At 42.9% G+C, this 14,295-nt stretch overlaps 1 protein-coding gene across 2 annotated transcripts in view; it reads right to left on the reverse strand.

The window, feature by feature from the left end:
- Nucleotides 1-540: 540 nt before the first annotated feature.
- abcc8 (ATP-binding cassette, sub-family C (CFTR/MRP), member 8) overlaps nucleotides 541-14,295 on the reverse strand; it is a gene marked incomplete at its 3' end in the record, with an annotated part of 42,015 nt that continues 28,260 nt past the window's right edge. For both annotated transcript variants that reach the window (XM_079277067.1, XM_079277066.1), the window contains exons 21-39: nucleotides 12,571-12,655; nucleotides 12,125-12,205; nucleotides 11,202-11,339; nucleotides 10,756-10,881; nucleotides 10,438-10,534; nucleotides 8,823-9,070; nucleotides 7,036-7,193; nucleotides 6,268-6,495; nucleotides 5,842-5,934; nucleotides 5,126-5,228; nucleotides 4,598-4,711; nucleotides 4,239-4,359; nucleotides 3,523-3,653; nucleotides 3,351-3,429; nucleotides 3,062-3,170; nucleotides 2,296-2,399; nucleotides 1,747-1,880; nucleotides 1,102-1,164; nucleotides 541-678 (exon numbers count right to left, since the gene is read on the reverse strand). In XM_079277067.1, coding sequence (XP_079133193.1) covers nucleotides 541-678; nucleotides 1,102-1,164; nucleotides 1,747-1,880; nucleotides 2,296-2,399; nucleotides 3,062-3,170; nucleotides 3,351-3,429; nucleotides 3,523-3,653; nucleotides 4,239-4,359; nucleotides 4,598-4,711; nucleotides 5,126-5,228; nucleotides 5,842-5,934; nucleotides 6,268-6,495; nucleotides 7,036-7,193; nucleotides 8,823-9,070; nucleotides 10,438-10,534; nucleotides 10,756-10,881; nucleotides 11,202-11,339; nucleotides 12,125-12,205; nucleotides 12,571-12,655 — 2,350 coding nt within the window. The remainder of the gene's footprint in view (nucleotides 679-1,101; nucleotides 1,165-1,746; nucleotides 1,881-2,295; nucleotides 2,400-3,061; nucleotides 3,171-3,350; nucleotides 3,430-3,522; nucleotides 3,654-4,238; nucleotides 4,360-4,597; nucleotides 4,712-5,125; nucleotides 5,229-5,841; nucleotides 5,935-6,267; nucleotides 6,496-7,035; nucleotides 7,194-8,822; nucleotides 9,071-10,437; nucleotides 10,535-10,755; nucleotides 10,882-11,201; nucleotides 11,340-12,124; nucleotides 12,206-12,570; nucleotides 12,656-14,295) is intronic.

The raw sequence follows: 14,295 nt of genomic DNA on the forward strand, positions 1-14,295 counted from the left end.
CACAGGCATCTCTGAATATATAATGGGTTAAATATAGAGCACTCTACAGTAAATCATCTTCAGGCTGTTTGGAATTTACTTTGAATTTACATGAATAGAAAGTATAGGCTGTTCACCGACAGGATGTTTTTCATACATCCAGGGTTTTAAAACGGCTGGGCTCCTTCTCCTTTCCATTCCACCGATGGAAACTTTATTTTACAGGCGGCTGTGCTCCTCTATAACTTTCTAATGTCACATCCTGGCTGTGACAGATGCAGCTGCTCTTCCCACTGTGACACCCCTGAGTATAGATACTCATACACTCATACAGTTTTACTCACACAAGCACAAAAAAACGTTGGAAATGATCCCAGTCCTTTTCCTGACCAACCCCAACAAAAAACCACACATGTTAATGATAATTTACATTTTATTAACAAAGAGTTCACTTTTTATGTACAAATATTGTACATCACGATTACAAAATAAAAGGAATATGTCTTCCATGGGACAATTGCACTTTGAATGTCTTCTTCTAATGCTTCCTTCCTTCTTGTACTACTTGTCTGCTCGCACAAAGGAGGTGAAGACGCTGTCCTCCTTGTCCAGCAGGGTCTGGGGCCTGTCGTACTCCAGGATGATCCCCCGCTTCATCACAATCACTAGGTCGGCATTCAGGATGGTGTGGACGCGATGCTGTGCAGCGGAGGGGAAGAAAACCAGTCACTATATTGACACTAAAATGAGTCTTTTGAAACAATAATCAATGCTTTATCACACAAAATTACAACTCGAATGAAACTGGCTGTTAAGAGAGATGAAATAAGAGGGTTCTGATATTTCAATATTCATTGATGATCTTTTCGGTATACTTTATCGTGAGATAACCTTACGAATTCAGAGATACAATTTTCTGCTCTGATTTCCACTTTCCCTTTTTGCTCCTACCTTTTTAATTTCCAGCATAATCACGCAGAAACAGTTTGAAATAGTTGTTTTGTCCACTCAGCATCTGTTTGCTTTGTATCACTTTACAACAACTGCATCAGCAGTGCAGGACAAAGGTCAGCGCTCTCTGGGGGAAATGGGAGCGCTGCATGCTGTGGGGGAGATACTCACTGCTATAGTAACTACTGTTCGGTCAGCAAATGCAGTCATCACCACTTTCTGCAGGATGCTCTCCTGTGAGGACAGAGGCAAGCGGAGAGGAGCGCAAAGTAAACAAATAAAGAGCAATTTTAACAGTTAACATGTTCCTTCGTATACTGTTCAACCTTGTTCAAGCTTATTTTTCAAACTGTCCCCTCTCTTGTTCCTCATGTCAGTGTCCCTGATTAAGTGCTTCACCGTGTTTCCTCGAGGGCAGTGCTGCTGCGTTATAGAAAGCTAGAAATGTCGCTCTTTGTGACCGATCATTCTGGAAGAATAAAAACACTGACTCCCCTCAGGCTCTGAGTATTTTCCCTCCATTTATTTAGTTCTCCCTGAGTCAAGCACACCTCCTCCACTCCGGCTTTCCTTTTATCCTCCTATTGTTTAAAAAAAAAAAAAGCATCACTTAAAGGTGCAACCCTTGACCCAAAACTAATAAGAATCGCTGTCACTTCCACAATGACAAGTCTTTCAATAAATATACCAAGAGAGAACAACTAAATCTAAATTATTATGTCATTTAAAAAATAATTTATGATGAGTTGAGAGACACAATGCCCATGCCTTTCTACCACCTCACACAGTGCTCTCTTGAACCCAAAACACACTGACCGTTGCCATGTCTATGGACGCAGTGGCTTCGTCCATGATGAGGATGCTGCTCTTCCTGACGAAGGCTCTGGCCAGACAGAACAGCTGTCTCTGACCCTGACTGAAATTTTCTCCTCCCTCTGTCACCATAGCATCTGAATAAAATAAAATACATGAATATTGTTAGTTTTCATATTTAGGTCCATTCATATTAAGTATACAGATGTAAAGATGTAATTAGCCATTAACTCGCACAGATCAATATTTTATTGATTTTCCATTCACGTCTCTGTGTTACGATGAGGCTACACGTAATACGGCTCAGACAGATTCATGCTCATGTGTTATCTGATACATGTGTTATCTGATACAGCAGCCTGATCTTTGTAAAAAGAAACTGGGGAAGGCACGAATTTGTCTCAAAGCAATTCTCAGACCCTCAGACCCTTGGTTTGGATAGAAAGGAAGAAACCCCAGGAAGATGAACAGACTAGCTCACACACACACACACACACACACACACACACACACACACACACACACACATTTAAACAATCACATATTTCTCACCAAGGCCTCCTGGGAGGGATTTAACAACCGGCTTCAGCTGAGCGATCTCCAGAGCTTCCCAGAGCATCTCATCTGTAGCCTTCATCTCTGGGTCCAGGTTGAACCTACATACATGCAGGCACATACACACGTATTAATACACTTTTGGCATCTTAATTAGCTACATAATATATCCTTAACTAAACCCTCAATAAACCCCTTCCCTTCATTTAACACTGACATTAACATCAAAGAAGGGGCAATGTCATTGTGATCTCGATCTATTTGAAGTGGCTCATCACTCCTTAATCTCGCTCCCTTAAAGTGTACACTACGGGGAGTGACGAGGTGAGAGCCGAGACACCAAGCATGTAAATGAACTTTACACAAAAGCATACTTTTACGTTATTCGACTGACTAAAATATCCAAAACTACAGTCTGACAGCATCACGTAGCTTCCTTAAACGCATCCTCATCTGTTCTCCTCCAACATGACAAAGCTTTTATGGTCACTGTCCATACTCTCCATCTCTCTCTCTCTCAGCTGTGCTGCTGTTATCACACAGTCTAAAAATAACCGGTGAAGTTTTCAGAGGAATGTCCTCTGATCTACAAGCCCTCAGCTCTACTCGTGCTTCAGATGAGTGTCTTTGAAGTGTGTCACAGTTTGCCAGTTGGCTCACTGGAGATTGTCACAACTCTATTATCACCAAATATAAACCTCTGTGACAAGCCGTCACAGAGGCCGTCCTGGTGAAATTAATTGTGAAGTGAAGTTCATGTTACCGGATGGCGCCGCTGAACAGGAAGGGGTCTTGAAGGATTATGGACAAGCGAGACCTGAGCGTCTGCAAAGGCAGCTTGGCAATGTCAATGCCATCGATAACAATCCTCCCTGTGAAAGAAAAAAAATCATGAACCGCACACAAACACATCACACATAGACACAGAGTGCAGTTTTGTCTTGCTAGAGTTGCATGTAAATGCTTTCTCGTAGTTTTTTAAAATAGTCCTTTTAATGTACTGCATTTCACATTACAAGGAGTTCAATGTTGGCGTTGATGTTTTGCTGTACCCTCAAACATGTCCACCATGCGGAAGAAGGCCAAGGAGAAAGAGGATTTGCCGCTGCCTGTCCTGCCACAGATCCCCACCTGAAAACAAATAAGTCTGAATCATCATTATCATCAACATTCACTCTTTTGATTTATTGTTTTTGTTTCACATGGTTTCCTCAGTTTGGCCACCTTCTGCCCAGGTTGGATGTTTGCGTTGACATTTTTGAGCACTGGCTTCAGCGTGGCGTCGTATCGGACACTCAGATTTTGGATCTTGATCTCTCCCTCTCTGGGCCAGCTGTCAGGGACCTGAGATTCAGCTGAGACAGACGCAGAAATATCAGTGGATTTTAGCTTGCCCCTCTTTTACACCTTAATACAATGGGTTATAACTGTCATCTTTAAATGTGTGATCACTGGAGTCAGATTATTATATTTTTAATCCTGTTTCAATTCATTAACAATGTATTAACAATGCCGTTTTCCAAAATCCCTTCTGGCTGAAATGAAACATGCATGTATGATAGATTACTAGGATATAAAAGCAGTGGGATGACGATACATTTCTCCTGAGCACAATGATGCCCCTTGGGTTGACAATGTTTGACATATAACATGACAAGGTTAAGCTACGTTTGAGTCCAATAAATGTGATTGGCTATGATTGTCAAAGCCTCCCACAGCCAACCTATAATTATGCATTTTTACTGATTCCACCTCGTGCCCAAGTGCGCCACAGGTAAGCCTGGCCACAAAACGACAGAAAGTGCGTTTGGCACGCTCCTGATGCACCTGGCCTTGCTGCAGCCAAAAACCTCAGACAAGAAACCCCAAATGGGCACCGGTTGAAATGGTGAAGGGAGGTTTCATTTAAGCTGGTACTGTGAGTGTGTTGCTGCACTCACTGAGCAGTCCCTCGTAATTCTCCGGTTCAGTTTTGAGCAGGCCGTTAATTCTCTTGACTGAGCCAAGCTGTACTTCCATGTCAGCCAGGTTACGCACCATCCAGTTCATGTAGTTGGATACCTGATACATAGGGGGAGGAGGAGGGGGAGTTTTGAGGAGTTGGTTAAATATCACTACATACACTTCATTAGCTTTGAGATGCATTTGTCAGATAGTCCAGCAGTGGTCTATGGAAATATAATTAAATATCGTAAGAGCAGAACAAATGTAAAACGTTTGGTAATCATTTGGAATATGCACAATGTAATGTCCTTAAAGACTGCAGTAAAGAAGAAATAAAAGACCCACACAGTCTCACCATGAGTGCATATGTCAGCCCCAGCCCCACCAGACCGGGACACAGCTGGTCGTTGAGAGAGTTTGTGATGGAGGCTACAGCTGCTACCAACACAACACAGGCTCCAATATACTCCTGTAGAGAGAGACCATGTCAACGTCACAGCAGCACAATAATACGTCGCTGAATAATTCAAAAAGGTGAATTAAAAAAAGCAGATCCATCAATGTTTGTTGTCAACACACACAAAAAAGACGGACATGCTGCTGAACAGCCCTGTTTGTTTTCTTTTGCATCCCTGCACATGAATCTATGAACACCTGACGGTTATCTCGTCTGTCAAATTGTGAAACACAAGAAGCCAAATGAGCTGCGAGCCGCATGCAGTCGATCCATCACATGAAGAACACGAAATGTGATCTTAGTAAAGCGAGCACTGAAAAATTCAGTTTTTCAGGATCCCAACAGAGGGAGCCAGCAAGATCAGCAGCTGCTGTCGGACAGGACTGCACTGAATGTTCGAGCACTGAACAGGGGACAGATCATTACCATTCGGACCTCCAGCCAACGGTTGGCTGCTGTGAGGAAGAGAGAAGCGATGTTGTTGGCGTCTGTGAACTGCAGTAACCTCTGTCTGAACCTGGGCTCATACCTGTCGATGGAAAAAGACACGTCTCATTTCTGTTTGTGTCCTGAGAGTCCATCTGCCTGACTGGCTCAGTGTCAGCAATAACCAATTAACTAATACCAATGTAATTATCTGAATTATTTAACTTCTGGACTTGTGTTTTGAATGAAAGACACATATCATCATTACAGGAAGTTAAATGGTGACACAGGTACAACATTTGTAAATTGCAGTCAGAATATGAGGTATTTCTGACTGTACAGACAACATATTCACATATAAACATGTTAAACATTATCAAACTCCGAACATGTTAAAAGACAAAAGTTGCATCAAGTTGCATTTTGGACCATGATTGGCTTCCAAACTAGTTGTGACGTCACTAAATCCTCTCGTAAGTGCACGCGTTTAACTGAGACTGAAGGTGAGCAGAGAGGAACGTTGGCCCTTCAACGGATGAATGTGAAAACAGACTTTTAGCTTCGAGCTCTGCACATACATCATTCTGCATAGTGAAGCTCCAACATCCAAGTGAACAACAAGCACATTTTGAAATTCATATCCCTCTGAAACAATGTTGTCCAATAATACTGTTGCTCATTCAGTTAAGATAGTTCAACCTGTTGTTGATAATCACCTGAGGGCCCTTATGGTGGTGAGACCTTCCACTGTCTCAGAGAAGTGGCAGAGAAGAGGGAGTTGGGTGCTGTCCTCCAGCTGGTGCAGGTCCCTGACCAGAAGACAGAGGACACAGTAGAGAGGGAAATATCAACTGAAGCAAAGTTCAAATAACATCAAAGGTTGTAAGGTTGGAGTGGCGAGGAAAGCACCAGAGCACTTGTGAAAACAGAGTCAAAACGACAAATCTCACATCCTGCTTTGACAAAATGAATCAAATTGTATTCACCAACAAGTATGTTCCTTATGGGTAAAAGAAATATCAGAATGAGCCTTTAAAACCTGTGTTATGTGTGTGTAATTGTAGAATGTAAAGGAATGAAATGAAAAATATACAGTGAAGAACAAGTCAGTGATGTCCGTCCCTCCGTCCCGTCCCACTCACCTGGAGGCCACCCGGAAGTATTTCTGGATGAAGTAGCAGGTGACGGCCAGCGGAAGGAGGGCGATGAGAAAGACGGGGGTCACGTAGGAGATGACGCCCAGAGCGGACATACACAGCATGGTGGAGCGGGAGAGACACTCCAGGGTAGTGGGGATGTGCTGGTCAATTGTGTTTGTGTCTGTGGAAAACCTGTTGAGAATGCTGCCGAGCGGAGTCGTCTCAAACAGCCTGGATGGATAAAAACGTTTAATTAACCCTTTATCCTTTACCCTTTATTTTAATAATTTAATTTGAAAATGGTTTTATTTTCCCAGATTACATACATTCCTATCAGCCTTAGAGACTATCATTATATTTCATAGATTTCCACATGTCCACAATGAGACAAAAATACTCGACATGCATCTGCTCAGACGTGCTGTGCAGTCAGCTGGTTGAATGAATTACTTTATGTGAAATGCATCGGTTTATTTAACTGTGTATGTGAGTGCATATACAGTACATGCAGGTGTGTTATGTGCCCGTGAGCGTCTTATGTAAGCAATGTCTCCTAGGTTGTGTGTAAGGCAAGCAGATGGTGCTCTGTAACTCTGAGTAATGGGGCGAAACAAGATGCTTTTAACGGTGTTTCTCTGTTTAAATGATCTGTTTCAGCAAACACACAGTATCAGCGAGCTCACATCTCATCACACACACACACACACACACACACACACACACACACACACACACACACACACACACACACACACACACTGAGCGTCGAACCTCATGGGGGCCAGGATGATCTTGTTGAGCAAGTCGTGGTGCAGCTCTTTGGCCACTTTGAGGCCGGTCCACTCCAGAGCCACGGAGGTGGCCAGACACAGGACGATGCCCAGGCAGCACAGCACGCTGAACACTGACAGATACCACGAGTGACAATCCTACAGAGAGAGAGAGGGACGAGATTATCAAAGACACGATCGCAACTGTGTGTGTGTGTGTGTGTCTGATAAAGTGAGAGAGCAATTTTAAACATAATTAAACTCTGAGGCTAATGTGACAGAAGCCAGCACTCGTGATTAATCTACTTGAAAAATGTATGTTGTAGACTTCAGCAATAACTCTCCTCCTCTCTGTGCTGTCAGGCAGCAACCTGTTACATGCAGTGTCAGTGATGTGCCAGAGTTTGTATTTGATAGTAGAACAGGACTTCTGAGTGTCCCCTCATGGATTTGTCTACAGCGCACTGCAGATTAGATAAAGCTGGCAACGACTGTTCTGTTTATATATGACAGGAGGACACAGTGCACTTCAAACTCCCCAAATGCCAGTTGACTTTAGCCTTTGCATGACTGTGTGAAATGTGACTTAGCGTTGCAATTCACGGGACGGACGGACACACAGACACGTATATAACTGTTTAAAATGGAGCTGCTGGTCCTGGAACATGATGACCTGCTAACAGCTGGTGTGATCCCGACGTGTGAACGAAGCAGCTTAACCTTCACCGGTACTGATATTGTGTATCTGAGCGAGGTGTGTGCTGCTCTCTGCTTTCTCTGAATGTGTTTTCTGTGTGAGTGCGAGTGTTAGAGACTATATTGGGGAAGACAAGAGGTCGCGTGTAGGTGAAAGACTTTCGCCTACACGCACACTTCATTCTGTTGTTTCTAAATTAAGATACGGTTTTATTCCAGGTCATATCAGTGGTGACTAAAAGCCTCAGAGATAATTTATGTATATGACATGTGCAGGTATTTCGACCAATCTACATGAAACAAAGCTCTGCGTGTTTACATTTCCCAGCTGAACTGTCTCTGAGCCTTCATCAATGCGTTGTTGTTGTTTCTCTAACATGCAGATGAGTCTGAGCTGCAGTTGCTTCAGGGTGCGTTAGCGAACGCTCCATCTGGAGCTGGCAGTGTCTGTGTTTGTGTTTTAGGTCAGTGCTGCTCAACTGAGATTCACAGGAGAATTTGTGTGAAAATTGTTATGTCATTTCACTCCAGCATTGTCTAAAAAAAATAGCTCCGTAACCATTATTTTCATTAAAGTGCAGATTATCGTCTTTCCGTAACAATTTTCTGAAGCCCACAATGATCAAATTGATTGATTTGTGCGACCAACAGTCAAAAAGCTAAAGATATCCAGTGATACTATCACATGTCAATGTTTCACCTCCTATTTTACTCATGATCTCTTCAAAATAGAAGTGTCAGAAGTCTATAAACCACAAGTTTTGACCTCCTCAAATCATCTAATTTTAATACATTTTCAAGGCCCAAAGATCCAAAACTATACAATATTTCACAAAAAAAATGCAAAGATTAAAGATATGATTGGAAAAGCAGTACATCCTCATTGAGAAGCTACACTAGAGAATGTGTGGCTTTTTTGAGGGAAAAATAAATAAAACGATAACAACGAAATATGTCCCCTTAAAGACAGTGACAAGCGGGAAAAGACGTCTTGACTTAAGGCTGCTGATCAACACAAAAGCAAAGAGCATTTTGGCGAGATAACAACAAATCACCTCGACAGAAACAGAAATGATCCAGTGAGCCGCTCACCTGAACCACGGTACAGTTACGAGGTGTTGCTTTGATCTTGGCCTTGATGACGTTTGACGTCCAGTGTGCCAGCCAGTAGTCGATGGCGACCATGAGGGAGTGTTTGAGGAGCTGAGACAGGAGGAGCAGGGTGAGCAGGAGGACCCCGGCGGAGGACAGGTAGGCGCCACAGGAGCTCCAGGAGATGGTGGCACGCTGACGCATGACCTGCGACATGCTGTCGTCATCGTCACTCTCAATAGATTCCTCTGGGATTAAAACAGAGACGAGTTAAAATGTTCAATCGTCTTTTTTTGAAAGTGAGAAATGATTGCATTTTATAACACATGAATGTGTGTTACGTGCGCGATACATAAAGGACTATTTCTGTATTTAACTGTGGTCTCCTCTGCTTTGACTCTCTCTCCGTCTATCTTTTTCTTTCACACATTTCTCAGAATTTTTTGAAGAACATCTACCAAACAGGACAAGAAGAGAAGAAAAGGGAAAGAGGGCCAAATGAGAGGAGCAACCACAGAGAAACTAATCAAAAGGCGACAGCATCTATATTCACATTCTTAAACACCGAGCAAATGCTCATTCACATGAAAGGCACGTTTTTTAGAGGCAACGGAGCAGCCATGACTCACTGACTGGGGTTGAGGAGCTTGTTAACGACCTCCAGCCTCCTCCCCACCCCTGATGTAAATATATATTATATCACATCATGCAGCAAGCTTTGGAGCATGAGGCTGCAGGTTGGCAGGAGATTTGAGGAGGAAAAGAAAGGGAGAGGATGACTAGCAGGGCTGAACAGGCAATAGCTACCATCATCTACTGTACAATCATGCTGGCATTAAGTAGGTTTTGTGGAGCAGGAGTGACAAATGTTTAGCGACAAAGAAAATGATGCATGATGAGATTCTGAGATGGTGGGAGAAGCTGACACAGCTGCGGGTTGCTTGCAGCGTCACAATGCCACAGACTTTTTTTTCAGTCCATGCTTTCTGGCCACACCTGCTCGATCGAACATGAGAGCAGCACTTGATGCTGGAGCCATCGCACAAGTCCACTCAGGGGTGCCACCAGCGCCCGGGAGACAACACAGAATACAGATAAAGAGTACAGCCACTGCACCTTAGCACCTTCCGCTACAGCTGCACATTCAACAGCAGAGACACATACAGATAAAGGATCAGATTCAGTGTTTAGCCACATCAGGAGGCGGCAAGAGAGAAGGCGGTGTCATATCTGGTTGCTGCTGAAAGTCTAAAGAGAAGCCAAGTCATAAAACACCAGACCTGGAAGAAGGTCTGGAGCATTTGACACCCACGTCATGTTTTCTTTTTCATAGACAGGATATAATAAATAGAGCTCAAAGGACGGGAATGGTATACAAGGAATTTGGAATCATGAAAATGATTGCAGCAGGTGTTACATTAAAAATAAGCTGTTCAGCTTCAACTTTAACGTAAGAGGTGCTGCTCCTCAGCAAGGATAAGGAAATGATACTCCGCCTTCACTATTATTGTCAGTATACACACACGCATTCATTAAAATCAGACTGAAATCAGTAAAGGACTGACTGCAGTCATACAAACATGAAATCAAGCTGTTGTTTCCTGTGACCTCTCACCTTCCTCGTCCTCTTCAGTCCTGGCGGCGTCTCTGGAGTACATGGCCCTGCGAAGGTTTTTCCTCTCCAGATCTGTCATACTCGCTGCCTCCGTCTCCTAGAGGAGACATAAAGAAAAGCTTGTGATTCTCCCCACAATACTAAAGACGACAATCTGGTGAGACATTAAGCAAACATCCAGATATTCAAACTGTCATTCTAAGGAGCACTGGGTTGTATGCAACTCTCCTGACTCTTAAAATTGTCAAATCTAGGCAAAGCAAAGATTCAGAGTCATTAAAGATTCATCCGCACTTCAAATGTCTAGTAAGTAATTACCGTCTCAAAATCCTGGTCCTGTCTGTGCATCAGGGTTTTCCAATGTTCAAAGAGTTCAGGCTCAGACTTCTGGATGTTTTTCAGAGTCCCTTCAGTCTGGATAGTGCCATCTTTCATGGCAATGATCTATTCAAACAGATACACAACAGAGACAGAAGAGGAAATGCAATCTTTAGTATTAGCCGACACTGGAAATCAATCTTAATGCGCTCTGGAATCTTTCTGAGATAAACTGTCTGCATCCCAAATGTCATGTTTACATCCTGAATAATGTAACAGAATCCTAAATGGACAATCTTATCATTTTGTTTATTTATTACAGAGTAAAAGGGTCTGTAACTATACCGTTTATTCAGTTAGTTAAGATAATAGCTGCAAATATCTCTGTTTCACACACACACACACCCACACACACACACACACACACACACACACACGGGTCTTACCCAGTCTGCGTGGGGTAGATACTGCAGTTTGTGTGTGACCAACACCACCGTCCTCTTCTCCTCTCTCAGGAGCTTGAGGATGCCGTCCTGCATCAGATGGTCACTCAGATGGATGTCTAAGGCAGAGAATGGGTCATCCTAAAAAAAATGCAGAAACAGACAATTATACATTGAATAGGTACTGGGTAAGAATAAGTATTTTTCAAGTAAGTATCAAAGTTGAAGTTTGGAAAGCTTCTATTTATTAGGAGTTTATTTTAATATATTTATTTATTTGAAGAACTCGGATTATTTACTTGTGCACTGTGTGTATGTGTGGTTTGATTAGATTTGACTGACAGTGGTCTGACTAATGCACAGAAATAAATTACTTTACCCGAAATTCACTGGTCCCAGTTTTTTTTAAATATGAGTATTTGTCGTCTTTCTTTGTCATATATGACAGTAAATTGAGAATCTTACGACTTTAGAATTAAGTCAGAAAAAACAAGAAAATTGACAACATCACATGTGGCCTTTCTTTAGCGAGAAATCTATCTGCAGATCGATTGATAATGAAGCCGTAACTACAAACACGTAATACAAAGTGATTATTAAAATCTGAGAGGCAGTGAAATTCATCGGGAGCTGACATTTTCAACTGTCAGTTGAAAGTTGCTTTGAGCTTCTCCGCCCTGCAGCTGAGCTTACTGCCGCGTTCACACCAAACGTTTGGTGTGAACGCACCATAAGAGAGCGTGTTGCTATTTTTGTCACGCAGGAAGGCATCAGACATAGTATCACATCTGAGTCTTCAGGTAAAGCTCCACAATGTTTCACTGTGAATACCGATAGACTGTCTACTAACAAGGTCAGTTAAGTGCAATCCAACAACTGAAATCATTCTTTTGATCGACGATGCGTGTGTGAAGACAAAGACTCACCAGAAACACCACGTTGGTCTGTTGGTACAAGGCTCTAGCTACGCTGATGCGCTGTTTCTGTCCCCCTGACAGGATGATACCCTGCACCAGAGGGCAGAAAACTTTATTACAAGTTTTACAGCAAAGAGGATTGAACAACATGATTACATCCATGAATGTGTGTGGCGGTTGCCTCCAGAGTAACAAAGGAGATCACGGCTTATTTCCCGCATTACTGGTGCATGACGGAATCCAACATGACAGTGCTTTGGCTGAACACGGTCAGTCCAGCTCCCTACACACATACAGCAGATCCTGGTTGCACAGTAGTGATGACAAATGATTCTGCAGTACAGGGAGCCACAGTGGGAGCTACGGACAGGTCTGGATTTTTTTTGTTTCTTTGTTTAGATCTGTAAAATAAAAAGACCACAGAGGAAGAAAAGAAAATCATTAACTTTACTGACCCGCTCACCGATCTCTGTCTGGTCCCCCTCTGGAAGGATGTCGATGTCAGGCTGAAGAGAGCAGGCTTCTATGACAGCGTTGTACCTGGCAGACCGGAACAGAGAGAGAATCCAAATGAGGACAGAGAGCAGCCGCTAATACCGGCCAGAAGGAAGCCATGGGCCGGATCATTATCAACCTCTAGACAGTAAATCAATTTCAATGATACATATCTTGCATCACGCAAGTCGGGACTGAGCCACGAACAAGAAAAACTAAAAGAAGAAGCACGTTTCAGCAGCCCCTGTGGTTTAAGGTCAAAGATTTTGCCCTGAGCACTCGATCAGATTCAGAGAGCACAGAGACACACTGGGATCAAAATTCATTGTCGCATCAGTCATTCTTTCATGTTCTGATTCTCATGAATCGCATGCTGGTCATTAAAATGTATCGCCATCTCTGTATCATCCATTTGGTCTTGAAACTGCAGTAGACACAAAGCCACCCTCAGCTGTACACGACAGCTTGACAGTCCTGTAATTGCTGGAGCTTTGAGAACATTGTGATTGAGAACATTGTGATTGTGGTCACGGGCCAGAATAGGTTGACGAATATTAATTGATGAGATGTGCCCGCATCAGCTGGATAATGTGAGTCTGAATTTAACAAATCACAACGATCCATGCACCAGTCACATCTCTTGCAGCACAGTGTCTGAGCTGACAGTACTGAACGTCTTTTGAACAGGACATTGTAAGACACACCTCAAGGCAAAACTCTGCACTGTAAAAGGACAAGTAACGTGTCAAATACCATGTTAAGACTAAGAGCCATGCTGGCATCTCTGTGAGTCTGCACTTCTATCTAAATAACATAAGCATACGGGCATGCTCACAGTGACAATACTGACATGTGGATGTTTAGCAGCATCTTAGTTTAAAGTGTTTGCATGCAACAAATGGACTATTTAGCTAATTGGCTACAAGTAAAGTGTAATGTTAAAAGGCTGTAGAAAAGCCAAGCTATGCACATGGTCACACATAGAGGCAGAGTTGTACCTCCCATCCCGAGACAGAAATGATGCATCACGGCAGGTGCAGTCAAAATATTGATCATCAACTTTAAAAGTTTGAAATAACTGTGTTATTTGTGCTTGAGTATCACTGCAGCCAACATGGTTTCTGTTCCATATGGTTGAGCAGACCTCCAGTGAGTCATCATGCACAACAGCTGCACCCTGACTCTGTTTGACCTGAATGGAACAGAAGCTTAGTATCCTTGGTAACAACTGTGTCGACACTACTATTTCATGTCGAAATAGTTGCTGTAAAATAAGGTGTTGAGCCCCCAGCATCTTTGTTTTCAAACACCTGATGGATCTTACCATTGAATGAAGTCACAGCAGGAAGGTAACGGGGGCGAACAGTGAGAAAGAGATGTGTGAAGAGAAAGATAAAGGAGACAGCGGGGAGAGGCAGCACAGGTTGGGCAAACATCTCCACAGTAACAAACCAAAGCGGTCCATTAGATCTATTTGATGAAAACAGTCCATTAGACTCAAAGAGAGCCGGCCACAAACATAGATCCAAGCAACTGACCTTTCAGAGAGACCATTTGTTGTGAGGTTGAAAATTGTGAGCGTGAATAATTGTGTTTGACTCGAAGTCATTAAAAGAGAACTTGTGTGTTTGTGATTGTGCTGACGCAGGCGAAAACAGCATATGTTATTGAGCCAGGAGTGACTG

The sequence above is a fragment of the Melanostigma gelatinosum genome, assembly GCF_949748355.1.
Source record: "Melanostigma gelatinosum genome assembly, chromosome: 1".
Classification (NCBI taxonomy): domain Eukaryota; kingdom Metazoa; phylum Chordata; class Actinopteri; order Perciformes; family Zoarcidae; genus Melanostigma; species Melanostigma gelatinosum.